This window comes from Myotis davidii, unplaced genomic scaffold (genome assembly GCF_000327345.1).
Source record: "Myotis davidii unplaced genomic scaffold, ASM32734v1 scaffold478, whole genome shotgun sequence".
Lineage (NCBI taxonomy): Eukaryota > Metazoa > Chordata > Mammalia > Chiroptera > Vespertilionidae > Myotis > Myotis davidii.
In genome coordinates, this window is record NW_006289570.1 from 5,060,166 (window position 1) to 5,082,932 (window position 22,767).

The 22,767-nt window shown below is 44.8% G+C and overlaps 1 protein-coding gene across 1 annotated transcript in view; it reads left to right on the plus strand.

The window, feature by feature from the left end:
• The first annotated feature begins 1,221 nt into the window (after positions 1–1,221).
• The window catches only part of SFI1 (SFI1 centrin binding protein), a 39,636-nt gene continuing 18,090 nt past the window's right edge, over positions 1,222–22,767 (plus strand). Inside the window, exons 1-10 of the mRNA XM_015562841.1 lie at positions 1,222–1,325; positions 4,044–4,205; positions 4,698–4,769; positions 9,255–9,365; positions 10,919–11,013; positions 12,530–12,647; positions 13,553–13,655; positions 20,132–20,288; positions 21,818–21,979; positions 22,217–22,287. Coding sequence (XP_015418327.1) covers positions 1,303–1,325; positions 4,044–4,205; positions 4,698–4,769; positions 9,255–9,365; positions 10,919–11,013; positions 12,530–12,647; positions 13,553–13,655; positions 20,132–20,288; positions 21,818–21,979; positions 22,217–22,287 — 1,074 coding nt within the window. The 5' untranslated portion in view covers positions 1,222–1,302. The remainder of the gene's footprint in view (positions 1,326–4,043; positions 4,206–4,697; positions 4,770–9,254; positions 9,366–10,918; positions 11,014–12,529; positions 12,648–13,552; positions 13,656–20,131; positions 20,289–21,817; positions 21,980–22,216; positions 22,288–22,767) is intronic.

Consider the following 22,767-nt stretch of genomic DNA (forward strand, 5'->3'; position numbering starts at 1 on the left):
GCGCGTCCCGTGCGTTGCAGGCATGTGCTTGGCCCCGCGTCCGTGCAAGGCTCCCATTGGGGGTGCGTGTCCGTCCGTGTCCCCCTGCTGTGTAGCCGGCGAGGGGCGAGTGTAAGCACACCACAGGGGCCCCCTGATCCCCCCGGGGCCACATTGTGAGGGAGCCTCCTCCTCAGGGCGAGGAGGGCTTTGCTTCAGCAGCCGGGAGGCCGACTGACCCCGCGTTGACCTCCGCGCAGGTGCATCGTCTTCGCGGCGTGAACGGTCCCGGGACCGAGCACCTGTCTCCGCGGGGCCGCTTTCAGTGGTTCTCAACCTTCCTAATGCCGCGACCCTTTCATACAGGTCCTCGTGCTGTGGTGACCCCCACCCATAAACTTATTTTCGTGAGTACTTCATAACTGTAATGTTGCTACTGTTATGAGTCGTCACGGAAATATCCGATGTGAGGATGGACTTTCATTGTTCGCGACCCACAGGTTGAGAACCGCTGGTAGCTGGACACCGTTTCTGCATGGAAATGGCTGCCCCCGGGGTCGTTGTTTTGAGAAGCCCGTGATGGGTGTCCCCGCCAGCGGGAGGGCGGAGGGGTGTCCGTGTCCCGGGAGGTAGCTGGTTCGGTTCCGGACCTGGCACGTACCTGGGTCGCGGTTTCGTCCCCCGCCGGGGGGTGCACGGGGGGAGGCAGCCAAAGGCTGTTTTGTCTTTCTCTCCTGTCCTCTCTCAAAAATACACTCCCTCCTTTTCTTTTTTCTTGTAGTTAGAAAAGAAAATAAAAGGCTTTGACTCATGAAGAATCTGCTCACTCAGAAGAGTGTATATCAAGCCCCTGGTTGAATTTCCATTTAAAAAAAAAGAAGAGATTAAGTGGAGAATGGAGAGGAAGGTTGACTCCAGGTGAGTGATGTGACTTGACACACACACACACAAAATAACTGAAATGATGGCTCAGATGAAAGCCTGTAAATATTTTGTGTGTGAAAATAGTATATGATTTTATTTTTAAAAGTTTTTGTTCTCAATTCATGCACGAGGTTGCTGGTTCGGTTCCGGACCCGGCACGTACCTGGATCGCGGGTTTCGTCCCCCGCCGGGAGGTGCACGGGGGGAGGCAGCCAAAGGCTGTTTCTGTCTCTCTCTCCTGTCCTCTCTCAAAAATACACCCCCTCCTTTTCTTTTTTCTTGTAGTTAGAAAAGAAAATAAAAGGCTTTGACTCATGAAGAATCTGCTCACTCAGAAGAGTGTATATCAAGCCCCTGGTTGAATTTCCATTTAAAAAAAAAGAAGAGATTAAGTGGAGAATGGAGAGGAAGGTTGACTCCAGGTGAGTGATGTGACTTGACACACACACACACAAAATAACTGAAATGATGGCTCAGATGAAAGCCTGTAAATATTTTGTGTGTGAAAATAGTATATGATTTTATTTTTAAAAGTTTTTGTTCTCAATTCATGCACGGGGGATGTGATAGGAAGTTTGGGTAAGGATTTTTGTTGTTCACTTTTTGGGTTTCTCACCCACCGGGTAGAGTATAATGCACATTTCATACCTTACGTTACAGTCAAACCCTGTTTTGAGTGTGTGGCATAGCCATTGTGGACGTTTTGATTTTGATTCATTGCTGGAGCCAGGCCCTGCACTGGGTGCTGGGGCCACCCCAGTGAATGGACAGCCTGGACCGTCCTCTCCCGGGCGGGACGGGGACGGGACTCTACCTTCACAGGGCGTCCTAGAGAGGCAGCCTGACCCCCGGCAGCGAGGTGGCGGGGCTGGTGAAGGTCCCGCTGGTTTCCTGCAGGCTATGCCGTGCGGGAGGTGGCAGTGGGTGTCTCTGTGTGTCCTGGGCAGAGGACTGGGCCGTAGCAAACTGATATTGAAGCAGACCGTGGGCTGGCCCTCGCCCCGTGCAGCCTGCCCCCCGCCCGCGGGTGGGCCGCCAGAAGGAGTTCTGTAGGGGCCACCTGGATGCTTTATAACTGGATGGTTGTAAAGGCTCTGGCCATTGAGAGGGGACTGGACTTTTCTTGCAGAAAGGGACCCGAATTAATAAGTATGTTGGTGAATCTGGAAGAGCTGTTAGAGCAGTGGTTCTCAACCTTGGCTGCACACTAGAATCACCTGGGAATCTTTTTAAAATCCTGATTTCTGGGCCTCATCCTCCAGAAATTCTGTTTCTTTGTTACTAATGTTGTGGCCCCACCCCATAACAAAGAAATAGAATTTCCGGAGGATGAGGCCCAGAAATCAGGATTTTAAAAAGATTCCCAGGTGATTCTAATGTGCAGCCAAGGTTGAGTACCACTGGGCTACAGGCTCCTCAATCTAGATCAGAGGTTCTCAACCTGTGGGTTGCGACCCCTTTGGCGGTCGAACGACCCTTTCACAGGGGTCGCCTAAGACCATCCTAATTGGATGCTTAGCAGTTGAAAGGGGCAACCGTGTGTGTGTGTGGATAACTTTTTGAAACTACATTAACATCCTGTTCCTTATCAAACTAGCACCCACTTGTTTCTGTGGGGCCACCCCAGTGAATGAGACAGCCTGAGTCCATAGACGCTTGTGGCGTACAGATGGTTCACATGCCCCCATCATTGTTTGAACACTTCTTTACCTTCTGATCTAAAAAGGTATTCCAGGCTCATCTTGCATTTCCCTTGTTTCAGACCTGAAATCATATCTCCAAGGAGCCCTGGTTCCTTTTAGTAGGGAATGGCACTTCATAAACAGTGTTTAAGCTCTGTGTGTGCTCATTGTTAATGGAATATCATTGCTTCCAAGTATTTCCTGCAGGTAGAGCTCTGCCATACATTTCTTTCTTTCTTCCTCTCTTCCCCCCTCCCTTCCTTTTTTTAGAAAAGCAAGCAAGAATTTATTGACCTCAACAAAAGCATAGCGCAGTGAGACAAGGACGGGCATAGGAGAAGCACCAGGAAAGCCTAGGGTGGGCTGCCTTAGCTCACTGGGAAGTCAGAGGCAGGTTCAAAGGGTTAGTCATCCCTGGACGAGCTGCAGCTGCCTATTGTTTGGAGCTAGGTTCAGGGAGTTAGCCCTGGACGAGCTGCAGCTGTCCATTGCTCCCCTGGCTGCAAGCCTCATGGGGTCCCTTAGCAGTGGTCGGCAAACTGCGGCCCCTTGAGTGTGGCTCTTCCACAGAACACCACGTGCGGGCGTGCACGTACAGTGCGATTGAAACTTCATGGCCACACTCAAGGGGCCAAAGAGCCGCATGTGGCTCACGAGCCGCAGTTTGCCGACCACTGCCTTAGAGGATAGGGGATACATGACAGGGGAGGGAGGGAGGAGAAAAGGGAGAAGGGAATGTACTCCCTGGAGGGAAGAGCACCTGCCACACATTTCTTAAAAATCATGAGTTCAGCCTTAGCCGGTTTGGCCCCATAGATAGAGCGTTAGCCTGTGGACTGAAGGGTCCAGGGTCCGATTCTGGTCAAGGGCACGTGCCTGGGTTGTGGGCTCGATCCCCAGTGTGGGGTGTGCAGAAGGCAGCTGATTCATGATTCTCATCATTGATGTCTCTCTCTCTCTCTCCCCCTCACCTCCCTCCCTCCCTCCCTCCCTCCTCCCTTCCTCACTGAAATCAATAAATATTTATTAAAAACACTTAAAGAAATCATGAGTTCATGCCAATAATGTAAACTCTTAATGTTTCTAAAGCAGGATTAAAAGTCAGAAATTTAGTGTTTAGTAAAAGTATGTGGTTTCATATTGTTGTGAAAGTCATTATCTGAAAATCATTTCTAATTGCTTTCTATATAAAAGAATGTTTCTAGTTTATAAATGGTTACTCTTAAAATGACATTAAAATGTTAGGACTCATGACTCCAAGGTGCCCTGTAGCTCTGCAGTCGATGCCTAGAGCCTGCAGGTATTTTTGTCAGAGATTGGGCTGCTTGGTGTCCTGGAAGCATAGTTATTATCTGTCTGTCTCAAAGAGTTTATTTAATTTCACTTAAACGTGTAAAGGTATTTGCAGCACATGCAGAGATAATTTGATTCTGTTCCCCCTTACTCCTCAAATTTAAGGTCTTTTAGGAATGGTGCAGTTAAGAAATTTTATTCTCCAAAGATACTGTCCGACAAGAAGTCTTCTGCCTTCCCTGGGATCCGGAGTGCGATACCTCGTTCCGGCCATCCAGGGCACCATGCTCGGACCCAAAGGGGTCGGTTAAAAGAATTGCGCATCAGGTGAGCATGCGAGTGGTCACCTGCCTGCAGTGAATTTCTCATTGTTCTCCCACACACACATGCACATATATATATTTCAAAGAGGAAGGAGAGGGAAGGAGAGCTAGAAACATCAGTGATAAGAGAGTCATTGATCAGCTGCCTCCTGCACATCTAACACATTGAGGATCGAGCCCCACTGGGAATCAAACCGTGACCTCCTGATTCAAAGGTCGACACTCAAGCACTAAGTCACACTGGCTGGGCTGAAGTCTTCATTGACAAAATACTTAAAACTGAAAGTATTTTTTAAAAAATCTGCTTGATTTTAGCTTTATAAATCTGTCCCATCGTATGCTGTTTGATGCAAGATTAGCTATGATTCACCTTTTGACTCACACTAGCATTTCTCTCTCTCTGGGGCCTTAAAGTTTCCCTCTCCTTTCCAGAAAACTGATGAAATAGGCCAAATGGAGTTTTAAAATGTGCATGTCCTTTCTTTTCATCTTTCAGATGTGTGGCCAGGAAGTTCTTGTATTTGTGGATTCGAAAAACTTTTGGAAGAGTATTTCCCTCTAAAGCCAGGTAGTATTAGCTCGGAACACCGAGCTTCCGCTGCATTCATTCTGGGCTTCTGTTTTTATATTAAGCCCACACATAACGTTTATTATGGCGTATGTAACATTCCTTCCCCGCCCTCCCTCGGCCTCCAGCAGACATATAATAAAGTGATAATTTAATCCATATTAGTTGGACTGAGTGAGTGTACGAAGGAATCAGAAAGGAAGCCAGGACAGCTAATAGCCTCTGGGGAAAAAGGTATTTGCCCAGAGTAAGTGAGCCCTTTGAAGGGCAAGATGAACACATTGACTTGTTCTATGGAAAACGTTGGCACTGGCAATAGGAATGAAATTTTAGTCGGGAGAAAGTCCCTCTGCCATAGCTTCACTTGGTATATCCATCGCTCACTGCTCTGGGTTTTGGTTGATAGTTTTAGCTGCCACGTCCAGAGTGGGCGGCAGGGGGGCGCCCCTGGGATATTGGGAATGGAGAGGAGGGGCCAGTGTAGGGCATTTTTTAGAGGGAAATTGGCAACCATTGAGAATGTAAGCATTTTTTTAAAAAACAAATGTTACGGGTTCTCACTTCCCTCCCTCTCTCCCGTTGTACTTTTCTGAGCCCGGCTTTCCCAGTCTGGAACATTTCTCAAGGCCTCTTGGTTCAAGGTCTCTCAAGCAGCTTTGTCCTGTGTGTGCTCTCTGAAACCTTTCCTTGGAATACCATGTGGGGCCTTACTGTTCCCATCTCCTTGTGCCCAGCGATGCTCCCAGTGTGGCAGCAGCCCATCCCAGTTGCAGGGGTTAGAGGTCGCTCACCTCAGCTCTCCTGCGCCGTGGTCCTGTCCTTCTTGACTGCCTTGGCAGCTCTTCGGTGCCCTCAAATAATTTTTTTGATCTGCTTTTCTTGTTCTCAGTAGAATTGATCTGAATTATCTAGTTTGCCATTATCAGAAATCTCTTGTTTTATTTTTTTTATTCATGTTGGCTTAGAAGTTATATATTCTTTTTTCTTTTAAGGACTGTCCTGAAGAGTATAATATACAGCTATAGCTGGTGTGGCTCAGTGGATAGAGCATCGGCCTGCAGACTGAAGGGTCTCAGGTTTGATTCCAGTCAAGGATACATGCCCAGGTTGTGGACTTGATCCCCAATGGCGGGGAGATGGGGCGTGCAGGAGGCAGCTGATCAATGATTCTCATCATTGATGTTTCTATCTCTCCCTCTCCCTTCCTCTCTGAAATTAATAAAAATATAAAAAGAGAAAAATAAATAAAATCAGTTCTTTAAAAAAAAAGAATATAAAGTAGTCCCCCTAATTTGTGAAAGTTTCGCTTTTTGCACTTTGTTACCTGTCAACTGAGATCCGAAAATATTAAATGGAAAATTTCAGAGATCAACAATTTATAAGTTTTAAATTGCATGCCATTCTGAGTAACATGATGAAACCTCGTACTGTCCCGCCCAGAAAGTGAATCATCCCTTTATCCCGAGTATCCGTCGGATACACATTGCCCGCCCTGTTAGTCACTTAGTGGCCATCTCAATTATCAGATCAACTGTTTCGGTATCACAGTGCTCATGTTCAACTTACCCTTATTTTACTTAATAATGGCGCCAAAGTGATGCTGGCAATTTGGATATGCCAGAGAGAAGCCACAGTGCTTCCTTTACGTGAAAAGGTAGAAGCTATTGACTTAATAAGGAAAAAAAAACCCAAGAAAGTATGCTGAGGTTGCTAAGATGTAGGGTAAGAATGAGTCTTCTATCCATGAACTTGTGAAGAAGGAAGAAGAAATTGGTACTAGTTTGCTGAGAGAGAGGGAGAGATCCCATTCACATAACTATTTTTTTTAATATGTATTTTTTATTGATTTCAGAGAGGAAGGGAGAGGGAGAGAGGGTTACTGATCGGCTACCTCCTGCATGCCCCACACAGAATCAAGCCCCCAAACCAGGCATGTACCCTGACCAGGAATCGAACCGTGACCTCCGAGTTCATAGGTCGATGCTCAACCATGAGCCACACCACCTGGGCCACATAACTTTTATTACATTCCTCACATGCCACCTCATTGCTCCCTTTTTGTCTGTACAAATGTTAATACTGTGCAGGTCTTTTGACTATGAGTCGCTTGCCCTCTCCTGCTTGCATTTTGGATTCACGAGGATATCTCGTCACTTAGTTTTGTTGTAATTGACACATGAGTTTTTGGTTTTGGTACCTGGCTGCTCTGTGTGTTTTATGGGGATTCAGAGATTGAAAAATGTTGCCACCGTCACCATCTTCTCCAAATCCTCTTCCTACTTAATTTTATTTAACTTAAATTTGACCCATATTTAACTGGAAATCTTTTTTCAAATAATATCAACTTATATTCCAAGTGTTTGGGAAATGCTGATTGTTTTAGTTAGGAATGCGTTTGACTCGAGAAAGTCTGGCAGTGACTTAAACTGGGATTTACTTTTTCTCAGATGCAGTCTGGAGGTTGGTATTGGTTCAGCTGTTTAGTGATGCCATCGAAGATGCAGGCTTCTAGTACCTTTCTAGTTCACCATCCTTAGCGTGTTGGCCCTTTGTCCTCAGAGGTGACACCGCATAATTGCAAGGTGACCGATCTAGCTGTACCCAGGAAGGGGAGGGAAGGTGCTATCAGCTCCACCTGTCTCTCTCGGGAAAGCACAGTGCTCCTGGAAGCCCCCAGCTGCATTCTGCTCTGCCTCCTCGGTCAGAGTGTGTCACTGGCCACCTGAGGGTACAGAGGAGGCTGCCTCTGTAACAGATGCCCATGAGGAAGTGCAGAGTCTTGGTGTTGGGTTAGCCATTGACCAGTGTTTGTCACACTGCTTTCTCTCTCTACTTTTTCTGCTCTTTAGTGGTGGCCGGGTATAGGGGAAAGAATACTGGACGGGAGTTTAGGAGACCTGAGTTTTGGTTGTAACCCAGATCGGAGCTAATTGTTTGATCTGGAGATAAGTTACGGCTTTGGGCATTTACCAGAATTAGAGTTCTGATACTGTGTTTTCATTGATTAGAAATTTGTGATGGAGTGGTGATTTTCGACTTGCAATCTTTTATTTTATTTCAGAGAGGTAGAGAGAGATAGAAACATCAATGATGAGAGAATCATTGATCAGCTGCCTCCTGCATGCCCCTTGCAACCCAGGCATGTGCCCTGACCTGGAGTGGAACTGTAACCTCCTGGTTAATAGATCAGTGCTCGAACACTGAGCCATGCTGGCCAGGATGCAATCTTTTTTTAGGTCAAGGAGGTTGTTACTTTGGGGAGGTTTGGGCATATTGATTTTTCTTTTTTCATATTGAATTACCTATTTCTCACACTTAGGAATATTAGAGCGGAATGACATATCAGAAACTATAAAATATAGCCATTAAAGAATGCTTTAATTTTTATAAACTGGAATTGTTTTATCATTAATAAACTAAACCAAAATGATCACTGAATTAGTAGGGCAAAAATAATACACTAAGTGTCCATATATAAGGCAGTCTTAGATCTGAAGTAGTCCCCTGTTTTTCTGAAGAGAAGATCTGAGCACAATTTGTCTAACTTGGGAAGTAGATAAAACAGGCATGTCCATTTATTGTTAATCAGTATTTCTCCCTCATTCGTAGCTAGTGTCCTTGTTTCCGGGTTTAGAAGCAGCAGAAGAGACCTCCACTACATTTACCCAGTGCCAGCATCTGTCCCATGTCGCCCGCCTTCCCAGCTGGTGGGCACATGAACTGTCCATGCTCTCATTTGTGGCAAAATCCTTGACTTTTACATGATATTCCCCTTCTGCCTACTCAAGGCCATCAATGTAGCAAGGGTTTTTTTTTTCCTTCTTTTTTTTGCATCGTCAATTTTTCCCTCTTTAATGGGTCACATTCAGTCATTTTTCCCATTCTGGGGGAAAAAAAATCTTTTTGCCTTAACTTCCTCCTGTAGCTAGGATTCCATCACTTGGGTTCCCTTTACATCAAATCAGGTCCTTACCTGAGGATATGTTTATCGATTTTAAAGAGAGAGGAAGGGGGAGAGGGGAGAAAGAGAGAGAAACGAGAAACATTGATTATTGCCTTCCTCACCCCCCCTACCCCCCCAGTGTGGAGATCGAACCCAAAACTTGGGTATGTGCCCTGCCTGGGAATTGAACATGTGACCTTTTGGTATACAGGACAATGCTCCAACCAACTGAGTTATACTGTCCAGGGCTCAAGAATAGTTTTTAGTCTGGTGCATGAAAAAAATTGAGAATAATTCTCAATTCAATATGGTATTTGAAAAGTCAGATTTTTATTTTACTTTAATGCCTTTAGTTGGTAAGATCTATAGTATACGGTTTTGATCTGAAAAAGTTAAATGTCTATTTTTAATCTATGTTGGTGTTAATCAAATAATGAGCCATAATTTACTATGAGAAAGCAATGGTAAAATGAAACTGTGACTTGGAACTAGAGATCAGCTTTAATATCCTCATGTCCCCTTGATTTTTCCCATTGCCCTAGGTGTTACTATAAGCAAAGGGTGCTCCGGAAGGTCTTTGAAGAATGGAAAGGAGAGTGGTGGGTTTCCCAGCGGGAGTGGAAGCTCTGTGTTCGAGCAGACTGTTACTACAGGTCAGATTTCATTTATGTGACTTCAAGTTCAGTGATGCACATTATCAGGTAATTCCTTGGCACGTTTATGGTCAAACAGAGACACGTTCTGAATCGTTGTTTTAGAATCCGCAAGATCAGAATCCTACGTTAAACCCAAGCACACATGCACGTTAGTGCGCATGCACAAGAGCCGCTCCTCTAGTTCAAATAACCATTATGTGCTGGTCATGCTAGTGATTTGAATAAGGTTTTCTGCTTGGCTTTCACTTATTTATAATTTCTTATTCTGAGAATATTCTGTTCTTTAACGTAAGTTGTTTTAATTTATACTGATTATAGGAGAAAATATATGCCCAATAAATCTGACACATTGTGTGTTTAAAATGGTGTTTACTCTCGCCCTCAGGCCCTTGCTTACATGACCTTAAAAAGAAGGAACAATGGCCTTTACCAAAAGGTCGTGGCCATGTGCAGGCACGCCACCTGCACCCAATGCGTGCCCATGGGCAAGGAGTTGTCCTTTGAAACATAGTGCAGGCCCTTGCCATTAGGGACATTTCTGAAGCAAGTGTCTTCCCTGCCTATGTGCTTTCCAAGCTGCATGTGAAAGTACACGACTGTGTGAGCTGGGCCTTCACAGAGAGGTGGTCAGGAATCGTCCTCGTGAGGCCCAGAAGGACCAACCCCCACCCCCCGCACCACCTCAATTCAGACCTGCGGGTGCTGCCCCACCGCCTCCACTAAAGCCCACGAAGGAGCTAAGTCCTTAAGGACTGAAGTTCTCTGGGGGAAAAAAGTCACTTCTTTATTTAGGTTCTTTGAGGTAGGGGTTCTGAGTTACATATTTTTGATAAAATAGATGTATTGAATAATTCTTAAAAGCTGGTATAGTATGAAAAATCAAGACTAAGGAAATGGGGTAGTGAAAATATGGAGGGACTGACAGTTTGAATGTGTTCAGTATATATATTGAGAAGGAAAAGAAAGAAAATGTCATTGACCAAGTTTTAGTGCAGAGGAGAAGTAATGTTTTACATACTGTGGATATTAAGGTTTGGCTCAGTGGATAGAGCGTTGGCCTGCAGTCTGGAGGGTCCAGGGTTCGATTCCGATCAAGGGCACATGCCCTGGTCGCGGGCTCAATTCCCAGTAGGGAGCATGCAGGAGGCAGCCGATCAATGATTCTCTCTAATCATTGATGTTTCTATCTCTCCCTCTCCCTTCCTCTCTGAAATCAGTAAAAATATATTTTAGAAAATATTTTAAGAAAGATGACTAAAATATGCCTATCATTCCAAATATGGCTTTGTAGTTGCTGAAGGTGAAGTTATTCTCGGAAAAATTGGGCTTTTTTTCTTCAGTGACACTGTAAGGTGTGGAGAGCAACATTCTGTCAAGGACGGTAGATTTCACTGTGATCAGAGGCAATGAAAGTTTAGCTTAGGATGAAGGTATGGCTTTTTTTTTTGTATCAGAAATGTCCATGGTGATTTCTCCTGAGTACAGACCAAGCCTATCAATGAGGAATTGTTTGTTATAAAGAAATGCCATTTGCTTTTTTGGCTCCTCAGGTATTACTTGTACAGCCTGATGTTCCAGACCTGGAGGACCTACGTGCACCAGCAGCAGGGCATGAGGAACAAGTACACGAGAGCCGAGAACTACGGTGAGAAACGAAGTGCACGTCTAAAGGAAATGCCCAGATTGGCTTTTATTTTCCTTTATTAAGACTTTATTTTTTGGGAGCTATACCTCCTGCCCCTACACATTCATGGTTTCCCCCTTTTGCAAATATTTTCTCCCACCTGGGGGTTGTCTTTTCATCCTCTTAACACTATCTTTTGCAGAACAAAAGCTTTTAATTTTGATGAAGTCCAATTTATCAATTTTTCTTTTGTTAAACAAGTTATTTCTGGCATGTGACATTGTTTCAGACCGTGTCCACAGATCTCAGGGAGTGTCCACTCTTTCACTGTTAGATGAAAAGTCTGCAGGCACTTGTAGGCCTGAGGGAGGAATGGTCCTCAAATTGTCATCAGACTTTTGGTAGAGACAATGAATGCAGATTCCCGGGATTTCCATGCTCAGAACATAACAGCTTGCATTTATTGGAGACACTTTTCATAGATAATCTCATTTACTCTTTGCAAACATATCTCTAAGGAGGCATCATTTTATAGATAAGGTTACTTACCTAATTATGCAAGGTTACTTACCTAATAAATGACAAGTTCCAGTATTCAGACCTGGCCTCTTACCCAACTCTAAACCATAGCACCATGCTATTGACGTTGTTGCTGAGGGTATATGGATTCCTGAGGCCTGCGGTGGGCTCGAGGAAGCTACATGTTAAATTTGTCTTCATATTTTGAGTTGACTTTTCAACAACTATGAAATATAAAGTATAGCTCTAGTCCTATTGACCACATTTTAGAGAATATTTTGAAAATGCTTTCTATAATTTTATTTTTTCCTTTGTATGCTAAAAAGTTTACTTTATTAGTGATAACTTTCATAATAAAAATGGAATTTACCACAAAGGGAAACCTGTTGACCTTTGCACCTTCATATCTACTAACTTCTCTTTCCTCCAGGATCATTACTGGTCTGTCTTACTCTGTTTCCCAAGCAGATAGAGATAGTAGACTTTTCTTTTGTCTTGCTTAAGCTAATTTAAAATTATTTCAGACAGCAAGATTTATAACATGATTTCTTACTCTTTAAACTTCATATTATGGAAAATTTTAAACCTCTACAAAATTGAAAGATGGAATAAGGAACCTCTATGCACATACACCCACCCGGCTTCAACAATTATCAACTCACACCAGTCTCACCTCTCTACTTCCTGTGTTATTCACATCATTTCATCTGTAAATGTTACATAACATATCTCTAAAAAATAAAGGACTTTTAAAATAAAGTGTTTCTGAGCAGGGCAGTGTATTGATTTTTCTTTAAATGTTTTGTAACTGTCATCACTTCTATAACCGTTCTTCACATCCTCTTGCATCTTTATTCATTTTGTGGAACTTCACGACTTTTCCAGCAGGGGGCAATTGAAGCCTGGAGGAATTTAGACATTCAGAGGCAGGAGAAGTACAGAATCCCATGACTTTTACCATAACCCAGACTAACCATCTCCCCCTCCCTCTTTCTGAAAATCTCTTTGGTGCATCTAGATGCAAAGCAAAAGATGCGACGGGCCTGGAAGTCCTGGTTGATCTACGTGGTTTTTCGAAGAACCAAATTTCAGATGCAGACCACCGCCCTGGAGTTTAGGCAGCGGAGCATTTTGTGGTGAGTGCACTCAGATGCCCTGCGGTTCAGTAATGATCATTTTATCACCGGGAAGCAGCATAAAAACTCACCTTAAAACAGTTTTGAACATAATTGATACCTAATAAATATTAACAAGTTGTTCAACTATAAGATCACTGGTTTCTGCATAATTGTAACACTAATTGATTATGTGCAATGTTCTAAATCCTGTATTAAGTATGTGTGTATATTAATTTTTTTAAAGTAAAGTGTCTCGTTTAATCCTCAACATAAACTGTAAAAGAAGTTTTCTTGTACAGATTAAGATATACAGTAAGTTCAGAAAGGTTGAGTAACTTACTCAAGCTCATGTAAGTTGTAAACGCATTTTTCTGATGCCAAACCGTGCTCCTACCTGGGCACTGTATGTAGGATGGATAAGGGCAGAGGCTTTCCAGCGAGACTGGATTGGGTTCACATCCCTCTCCCAACATGTATCATTGGGTCATTTCACCTCTCCAAGTCTCACTTTTTTCATCTGTGAAATAGGCACACCATTAAGTATCTTTCAAGGTTGTCATGGAGACACTTTTAAGATAATATTTGTAAAATATTTTAACATAGGATGGACATACAGAAAGTTATTTAAAATAATTTTGAAATGATTTAAAATTTATTCAGCAAATATTGTAAGATTCTGAAGTATGTAATTCTACTAGAGTCTACAATGGTTATTTTTACATGATTTTATTTACTCGGTGTATATTTATTGAGGGCTTAAAATGCCTCGATTGACGTTTTTAGCAGTGACTCTAACATTCCCATCTGGACATGGTGCCAAGAGGCAGAGGGACGAGCTGAGAGTGAGGCCCAGCCCTCACTCCCCTTCTCTTTCCTGCATGACTTTTTCTGACTGGTTCCATCTTCAATGTGCTCTTCGGCAGGGCGTGGTGGAGCGAGTGGAGGCGGCAGCTGGGACAGGTCCGGGTGGGACGTGCTCTCTGTGCCTCAGCTGTGAAGCACAGGGCCCTGAGCCTCAAGCTGCAGGTGAGTCCTTTGTCCAAGTTGTGAAGCCCCACACCCAGGCGGTGGTGCTCGGAATGTGGAAATGCTCGGTGAATGCTAGCCATTCACTCCTCCTCCTCACCTTGCTGTACAGCTCTAAGTCTCCATCTATGAAAGGGATCTTCTTATTCTTGTTCTTTTTAAAAATTGTCCTGGCTGTATCAGGGAGCTCACATTGTGAGTTATGTAAATGTCTAACCACTATGTTGTACACCTGAAATAAATGAATTATTGAATGTCACTGTAACTTAAAGAGAAAGAAGTTCAGCCTTGGCCAGGTGTCTCGGTTGGAGCATCGTCCCATACACCTGAAGGTTGTGGGTTCGATCCCCGGTTGGGGCACATGTGTGAGGCAACCAATCTATATTTGTCTCTCACATCCATGTTTCTCTCCCCCTCCCTTCCTCTCTCTCTGGAATCAATGGAAAACATATCCTCAGGTTAGGATTTTTTAAAAAAGTGCAGTAACAAACAAAAACTTTAAAAAAGGCAATAAAAACAAGAAGCTCTGAGCTAAATTTAAGAGTCAGCTCCAATATACTCATCATGTCTGATGGGAAACTTGCACTGCGATGCTGTATGATTAATATGTTGAATATGATCTCAAATTGTTTCATGCTTTCAGAAGTCCACATGGGAAGAAAACACTTCATGGGGTCAACTTTGTACATGGTTGGTTGGTACTGCTTATGGACGGGTTCATATAAACACTCTCTTCTCTTCGACACTATCTTTCCTCTTCCCTGGCCTATTCTGTAATATCTGTTCTTCCTACCCCTACTAATTCGTATGCAACAAGAAAGGGAAGAGGTAGTATTTATGTCCCCAAATTGTATCCACTTAATAAGGACTAAGAAATCATGATGTGAAATAAATGTGGTAAAATTTTTTTTAAAAAAGAGCTCCAAGCAGCTAAGTGGGCCCAGAGCCCTCGCACCTCGTGTTCTCTTCTGCCCACTCCCACGTTCCAACCGAAGCTTGTCTCTCTCCACATACTTTCTGAGGACTTACCAGCCATTGTAGACGTATTGACCACTGGCGGCAATGTTGGCTGCTACCTCTGGGTAGATAGTGTCAGAATTGAGTTGAATTCCTGGACACCCTGCTGGTGTCCAAGAATTGCTTGTTGGTGTGTGTCTAGAAGGGGGCTTTCTCTATACCCCTCGCCCACCCCACTTTAGAATGGGGCCCAGGGACCCAATTGAGAGGGAGGGAGAGGGAAGGGTCAGGTAGATCATGAGGTGACAGGAGGCAGATTGTAGGGCTTTGTAGGCTGTGCCCTTTAAAGGCTTTGGCTCTTACTCCGTGTGTGTGTGTGTGTGTGTGTGTGTGTGTGTGTGGCTATTGGCTTTGAGTGGGTCCTCTTCATAGGACCCTCTGGTTCATTACTGCTGCCTTTTGAGGAAGAAAGGAAGGGACAGAAACTAGACAGTGTGTTTGCTTATATTTTCAAGAAAAACAATGGAAAAATAAACCCCCAAAGGGAAATTGGAAAGGAAAACAACCCTAGGGTTTAAGACACTGAAGCACACGTACCAAGTTGGTAGCAGTGACTACACAGAGAAAATCGTTACTTCAGGGGCTTCAAAATGCAGCATTTGGACTGTTCCTGCCTGGTGGGATGTAGGCTAAGGACACAGGACTGCTCAGAAACCTAAAACTATCCAGCAGTCTTACTGTTAGTAGCAGCTTTGGGATTAGGTTGAAATGATTATAGCTACATTGTAAGACAAGCAGAGAACCATGGCAGTATCATCAGGAGTCACAATTTACAGGGTAAGAGAAAAAAACAAGAGCCCTGTAAATCTGAAACTGGAACTGTAAGTATCAATATGGACTCAAAAATTTTTTACCTAAAAAATCTACTTATTGAAAAGTCTTAGAAGCAGCGGCAGTAACACAGCATTTGGCATACTGAGAGCCCAAGTTGTGGTCTCTGCTATTTCCCACTGAAAGGAACTGAGGGTGTGTGTGTGTGTGTGTGTGTGTTGAGAAATGGCTGATTTCAGATCTAGAGCTGAAAATAGACATCATAAGCCTAAGGAAGTGATTTTCAATGTTTTTCATCTCCTGGCACGTAAACTAATTACTAAAATTCTGCAGCATACCAAAAATATATATTTTTTGCCAATCTAACAAAAAGTAGGTATAATTCTGATTGACTTAACAAAAACTAATAATAGTAATTACCTACTCTTTTTGCTCCACAATGACTTTATTATTATTATTATTTTTAAAATATATTTTATTGATTTTTTACAGAGAGGAAAGGAGAGAGATAGAGATAGAGAGTTAGAAACATTGATGAGAGAGAAACATCGATCAGCTGCCTCCTGCATATCCCCCACTGGGGAAGTGCGCGCAACCCAGGTACATGCCCTTGACCGGAATCGAACCTGGGACCTTTCAGTCCGCAGGCCGATGCTCTATCCACTGAGCCAAACCGGTTTCGGCTCCACAATGACTTTTTAAAAAAATTTTTAAAGAGTTGATTTGAGGCCCTGGCTGGGTAGCTCAGTTGCTTAAAGCATTATCCCAGTATGCTAAGGTTGTGGGTTCGATCTCTGATCAGGGCACATACAAGAAGCAACCAATGAATGCATAAATAAGATGAACAAACGGATCGCTGTTTCTCTCTCTTTCTAAAAATCAATTAAAAAAAAAAAAGGGAGTTGATTTGAGTGTATTTGAGCCAAACAGACCACATGCCAGGGAAGCAAGATTTCAGATGCTCCATAAAGTGACTTTTTACCAAAATATCACGTGCCCATACTTGTATATATACTTGTATATAAGGATTTCTGGGACCAAGGTATAGCCCATCAGATGCAACCTTATGTGATGTAACCAATAAAATGCAACTCTGTACATGACCTATATATTGTTCAAGATGGGGCGTTCACACTGGACCGCTGTGTGTTGGCTGTGGTCTTTTTTTAATTTGTCAATCTAAGGAAAAATAGTTCAGTGCCCCTGACTAAATAGGTGTTGCATGCTTTAAAAATTCTCACGGCACACCTGTTGAAAACCGCTGGCCTCCGATGTAGCGTGCTGGGAAGGGTGTAAATTCACAAAGGTTAATGGAGTTGTATCAGGGCTCCCATAGGCTTAAGCTAGAACAGTTTGAGCATCAAAAAAGAATAACGACTATAGTGGATTAAAAACACATCAAGTATATAAAAATGTATGCATTCATAATGAGACATAAAAAGGAACTCATTGGTCACAATTTGTGTTGTGAGAGCTTTAATTCAATTCTTTGAAAATTAATGAAAGTAAAAATCAAGCAATTTATCCTGCCTTTCCTATGCAAACCTCTGAGAAACGAGGTTAATGAGAGAGTAGGCTTCTTTATAGAACTCCAGCTATAATAAAAGCACTAGAATTAGAAAATCACTGCTTGTAACTCCTAATGAAAAAGTGGATCTGGGCAGCAACCACCAGGTGAAAAGACGATGGGGAAATATAACGGAGGGATCAGGCTGCTGCCACTGAGCAGTCTGGCACAGAACACTGGCAGCCAGCCACGATGGGCCTCCTGACGCAGTGTGATGGGAAATGCCTAGCACCACTTGAGAAAGGTTCTTGTCTAAAAATTGGAACCTGACTCCATCAGTTCAGGGAAATACAGGGGTCAGAGGAATGAGTGTCAGGCACCTGGAGGAGACAGCCAGCCACATCTAAAATGTGGGGCATTTTATAGGGTAAATGACTTGGTATCCCTAACAAATTGGTGGCATGAGAGAGAAAAAAAAAGGAGGAGGGAAATAGTCATATAAAATAAAGAGGTGTAAGAGACATAAAGCAAAACAAACGAAAAAGGATCATTGTGGCTGCTGCGTTAAAAATAGACCATTGAATGTCAAGGCTAAAAGCAGGGAGAACAGATAAGGAGCTGTTATCAGATTCCAGGGGAGATTTTGGACAAGGATGACAGCAAGTTGGTGTTGGATTCTGGGTATGTTTTGAAGGTATTGTCCACAGGATGTGTCAATGGATAGATAAGATGTGAAGTTTCAGAGAGACTCCAAGATGAGTCCCATGTTTTAGGACTAAGTGAACAGTGTCGTTGCCATTTATTGAAATTGGGCAGATGGAGGAAGGAGCAGGTTTGTGGGGAAAGATTAGGAAGAGGTACATGTTTTCAGCCTGGGAGGCCTTTCAAATCCCATCCGGAGGTGCCAGGAAGGCAGTTGGATATGTGTGTGGAGTAGTGAGGACAGGCCCAGACCTGGATGTAGTTAGATCTGGGAGTCCTAGGCACGCAGCTGGTGGTGGAGAGGTTCCAGGACTGAGCCTGTGAGCTGTGGATCAGCAGCAGGAGCAGAGGGAGACCGTGATATCCTGGGAGCCGGGGAAGGACGGTTTGACCAGCTGTCCCATGTTTCTGCCAGTTCCGGGAAGTTGAGGGCTGCGATTTGACGTGTGGATTGGGGAACTGGAGAGATCACGAATGACAGCAGTTTCAGTACGCCTGATGGGGAAGAGGGTTCAAGGACACCTTCATGGGAGAAGAGAAATCAGGAAACAGGCAGCCTTTTCTAGAGTTTGGAAAGGAAGGGAAAGAAACGTAGTGTTAGCCGCTGGCAAAGTGGTGGTCGGTGAGGTTTGAAAGGTTGGCGACCACTGGTCTAGAGAGGGTTGCCAGTTGGTTGGTTTGCGAATTACTGATTTCTTTTAAGAAGTATTTTTATGTCCTAGCTGGTTTGGCTCAGTGGATAGAGCATCGGCCTGTAGACTGAAGGGTCCCAGGTTTCATTCCAGTTAAGGGCACATGCCTGGGTTGTGGGTTCAGTCCCCAGCAGGGGGTGTGCAGAAGGCAGCCAATCAATGATATTCTCTCATCATTGATGCTTTTCTCTCCCTCTCCCTTCCTCTCTGGAAAAAAAAAGTTTTTATGACAGTAAGCTACCTCCCCTACCCCCCCGGCCCCCACACACACTTTTTATTTTTAACAAATACCAAGTCACGGAAAAGGTGTATACTATCTTCTGTTCACTAGTTTAAGCATTGTTTATATCTTGCCATATTTGCTTTATCTAAGTATATCAATGTATTTTCTGAGACACTTTAAAGTTGCAGACATAAAGTTTATACTACTTTAGCTTATTATTTCCTAAAAATAAGGATGTTAATAGACATATATGTGTTCCATGTATATTACATATGCATGGCACACATAACAATATCAATATCCATGAAATTTAATATTGATACAATAATAACTAACATAGTTTATATGCAGATATACATATATTGTTGCTATTTCAGTGTCAGGTCCAGGTCCAATGAAGGGTTACCTATTGCTTTTGATTTTCTTTTTTTAAAATTGATTCCAGAGAGGAAGGGAGAGGGAGATAGAGATAGAAACATCAATGATGAGAGAGAATCATTGATGGGCTGCCTCCTGCACGCCCCACACTGGGGATCAAGCCTGCAACCCGGGCATGTGCCCTTGACTGGACTCGAACCCAGGACCCTTCAGTCCGCAGGCCGACGCTCTATCCACTGAGCCAAATCAGCTAGGGCTGCTTTTGGTTTTCACATCCCTTAGGGATACATCAATATTGTTTAGGATGGGAGAAATAGTAGCATATTCATATGCTGATTTTGAAAATTTAGTAGAGAGTGAAAATCAATGATGTAGAAGTCGGAATGGCCAGAGAGGTCATCTTGAGAAGATGAGAGAAGGTGGGATGTATACTTAGTTAGAGGGGTGACCTTTGATGGGAGCATGGGCAGTTTATCCAGAGTTCACAGGAGAGAAGGCAGAGCCTGTGGGCAGATGGGTGGGTGGGTAGAGTGGGGGGGAGCTTGAGAAAATTTTTTTTTGATTGCTTTTATTTTCTTGGTGAAATAGGAAGAATGGTATTCAGCTGAGAGGAAAGGAAGGCGAAGAGGTGGTGCAGGTTTAAGAAGGTACGAAGTCTTGTCTGAGACAGTCATCTTGCAACTAGGGCATGAGTCTCGCTGAGCGTGCTTGGAGGTCTCCTGAGGGTGTGCGTTACGGGTTGTCCTCTGGGGTCCTTTTGTGGACCTCAGCTTCGGCCGATAAAGTTCCTGGAAACTAACACGTCTGAGAAAGGGCCTCTTGATAGCAGGCTCCTCCCACTGAGGAGGAAAAGGCAGGCTCTCACCTGTCCCAGATCCGAATGCATCAGGTCACCCCTGCAGTTGTCCCTGCTTCTTGTCTGCTCGTTGGTTTGATGATTCATTTTTATTTTTGTTCTTTATCCAGAAAAAAAAACTTACTTTCTGGAAGCAGGATGACCCTCTTAAAGATGCTTTCACCCCAAATTCCCATAGCTTATGATCCTGCTTAGGGATTGCCACTTCCTTGTGTCTGATTTTTACCTTTCCTGTGCGTGTGCGTGTGTGTCTGTGTCTGTTTCCCTCACCTGTACTTCACCTCTGCTTTCCTGCCTCTTCTTTGATGTTGTCTTGTCTTTATTTTTCAGGCTTGGTCACGGTGGCAGGAACAGCTCCTGCATGTCCAGAGAGAGAGACAGAAGCTGGTCTGTGCAGTGAAACACCATCGGCACTGGCAGAAGTGCAGATGTCTGAAGGCCTGGCTTGACTACCTGCAGGCCCGGAGGGTAAAGAGACAGCAGAACGGTGAGCGGGAAGTCCCGGGCTCGAGAGACAGAGGGTCGGGTCACAATTCTCACTTTCTTTCCGCCAGTGGAGCTAATATATTAAGGAGGGAGAGCACCAGAGTGTGCCCCAAGTCCTGGTAAAGGGAGATTGAGGAGGAAAGTACGTAATCCTCAGTTCACACTTAGTTTCTTCTGTGCATATATTTTATTCAATAGGGTTTTTAAAAATGTTTTTTAATTGATTTCAGAGAAGACGAGAGAAAGAGAGAGAGAGAGAGAAAGAGAAAGAGAAACATCAATGATGAGAGAGAATCATTGATCGGCTGCCTCTCCTGCACTCCTACTGGAGATCGAGCCCACAACCCGAGCATGTGCCCTTGCCTGGAATTGAACTTAGGACCCTTCAGTCTGCAGGCCAACGCTCTCTCCACAGCCAAAGCAGCTAGGGCTTCAGTAGAGTTTTAAAGGTACTATAACTTACCCTTTTGTTATGGTTAATATGATACATGCGATTTTGTATGTGGCTTTTTCCCCATACAACTAACCTGTATGACCCTGTGTCTTTATTCTTCATAAATGCTACATTCTTTTTAGTGGCTGTACTTAATAGGGTGGCTTATCTTAATCTACCGTAGCCATTCTTCTGTCGATGGGTATTTGGGTTGTTCTGTTTGTCCCCAGTTTCAGGGATGCCTGTGATTTAGATGGTGAGTCGTGTTAGCTCTGTGCCAATTGTTTCTTTACCAGTGAGAGTTCAGAAGTAATAATACATGCATAGGTCATGGTCACCGGTACTTCTGTGCTTTCATTTCTTCAGCGTACGCAGAAGTGACTCAAGCTCTGTGTCCGATGCCGGGTCGGGCTCTCCAGCGTTCACCTCGACCTCCCTGCAGAAATCTCTAGGCTCCTGCGCTCTGGGGAGAGTGAATGTGTCCTTTGAGAATAGTGATGGGACCACTGCCTGGTTGCCCAAGCCCAGAGCGTTAGGAGTGATGAGCTGCAGACTAACGTTCCTCCAGTTACAACATTTCGTCCAGGACCCGCTCCCTTTCGCTTCCCGGACGCCGGCTCCTCAGGCCCTTAGCTAGTCAGTGTTCAAAGGGAGTGAAGCTGGCAGCCTGCGTCAGCCTGACGGAGAGCTCCACAAGCCGCAGCCAGCAGTTGACCGAATGGTGTGTCATGGACTCGGTCCCTGAAGTCCTGTCCAGGAGACATTAGCCAAGAGGCAGAGTAGAGCGGAGTCTGGAAGCAGCAGTCACCGTTCTCACTCGTCAGCAGTGACGAGGAGCCTCAGCGCTTTGATTTCATAGCATCCTCTTCCCTGAAACGCCCACCTTTTCTCTTTCCTTGGACAGAAGAGATGTGGTGAAGGGATTCCTGAGGTCCCTCCATGTTCAGAAACCGTGTAGTCCAGGGTTCCTCGTGAGAACTGCTTGGAGCCCTGCTGGCTGCTTGTGGTGGGGTCAGCTGGTGTGAGGGACGCTGCCTGCTCACTGCCCAGGCGGGAGGGGCAGCAGCGAAGTCACGAAGTCACGTTCTGTGTTGCAGAGATGGCTGAGCGATTCCACCGCGTCACAGTGCTTCAGACGCACTTCTGTGATTGGCAGTGGGCCTGGCAGCGGAGGCAGAGCTGGCACGCTCACCACGCCCGGGTGCAGGCGCTGGCCGGCAGGGTGGCGCTGCGGCGGGCCTTCACTCACTGGAAGCACTGTATCCTTTTCAGCTCAGCCGCCTGTACGACAAGGGTCAGGGGCACACGGGCAGCAGTTCTGAACACTTTCATAGTCCTGCTCTCCATTGACTTCTTTTAGAAATTTTCGTTTAAATTGGGGCTATTCATACAAGAGTCCCTCAATCCCTACAGCCAGAACCCTTCGGTGGGTCAGCAGGATTGTACCATGTGGGGGTGGGAACCCTGAGGAGATGAGAGGCCTTAACTCCTGGCAGACGTGCTGCTGTGTGCAGAGGACACTGCCCGGTGGAAGCGGGCAGAGGAGCACTGTCGGCGCCGCTTGCTGGTAAGCGGGTAGCCCTGCTCCAGCCTCCACTCAGCAGCCCTGGACCCACATGCTCTTTCAGTGCCTCTGGGCATGTGAGCCCTCCCCTGTGTGGGCGTCACCGTGGAGCCCTCCCCTATGTGGGCGTCACCGTGGAGCCCTCCCCTATGTGGGTGTCCCTGTTTTCACTCTGCATCAGAGATGGTAATGCGTCCCCCCCGCCTCCCCCCGTTTGGAACTGTAAAGGAATCTTAGGGATGTTGTAGTCCTGGGGATTTTTACTGGTACACGGCGGGCCTGTTTAACAGTGGAAGGCTAATCTGTGAAATTGATCAAAGAAGAGATGCGGAGGATGGGAGAAGGTCTGGGCATAGAACCTGTTCTCTCCCCGACCCTCGCCCAACACTTTCAGTGTCCCGGGGGCTCCGCAGAGCACAGTGTGAGAACCCCTGATCCCTTTACTTCTGTCTCGGGAAACTGAAGCCCAGGCCGTGGGGGAAT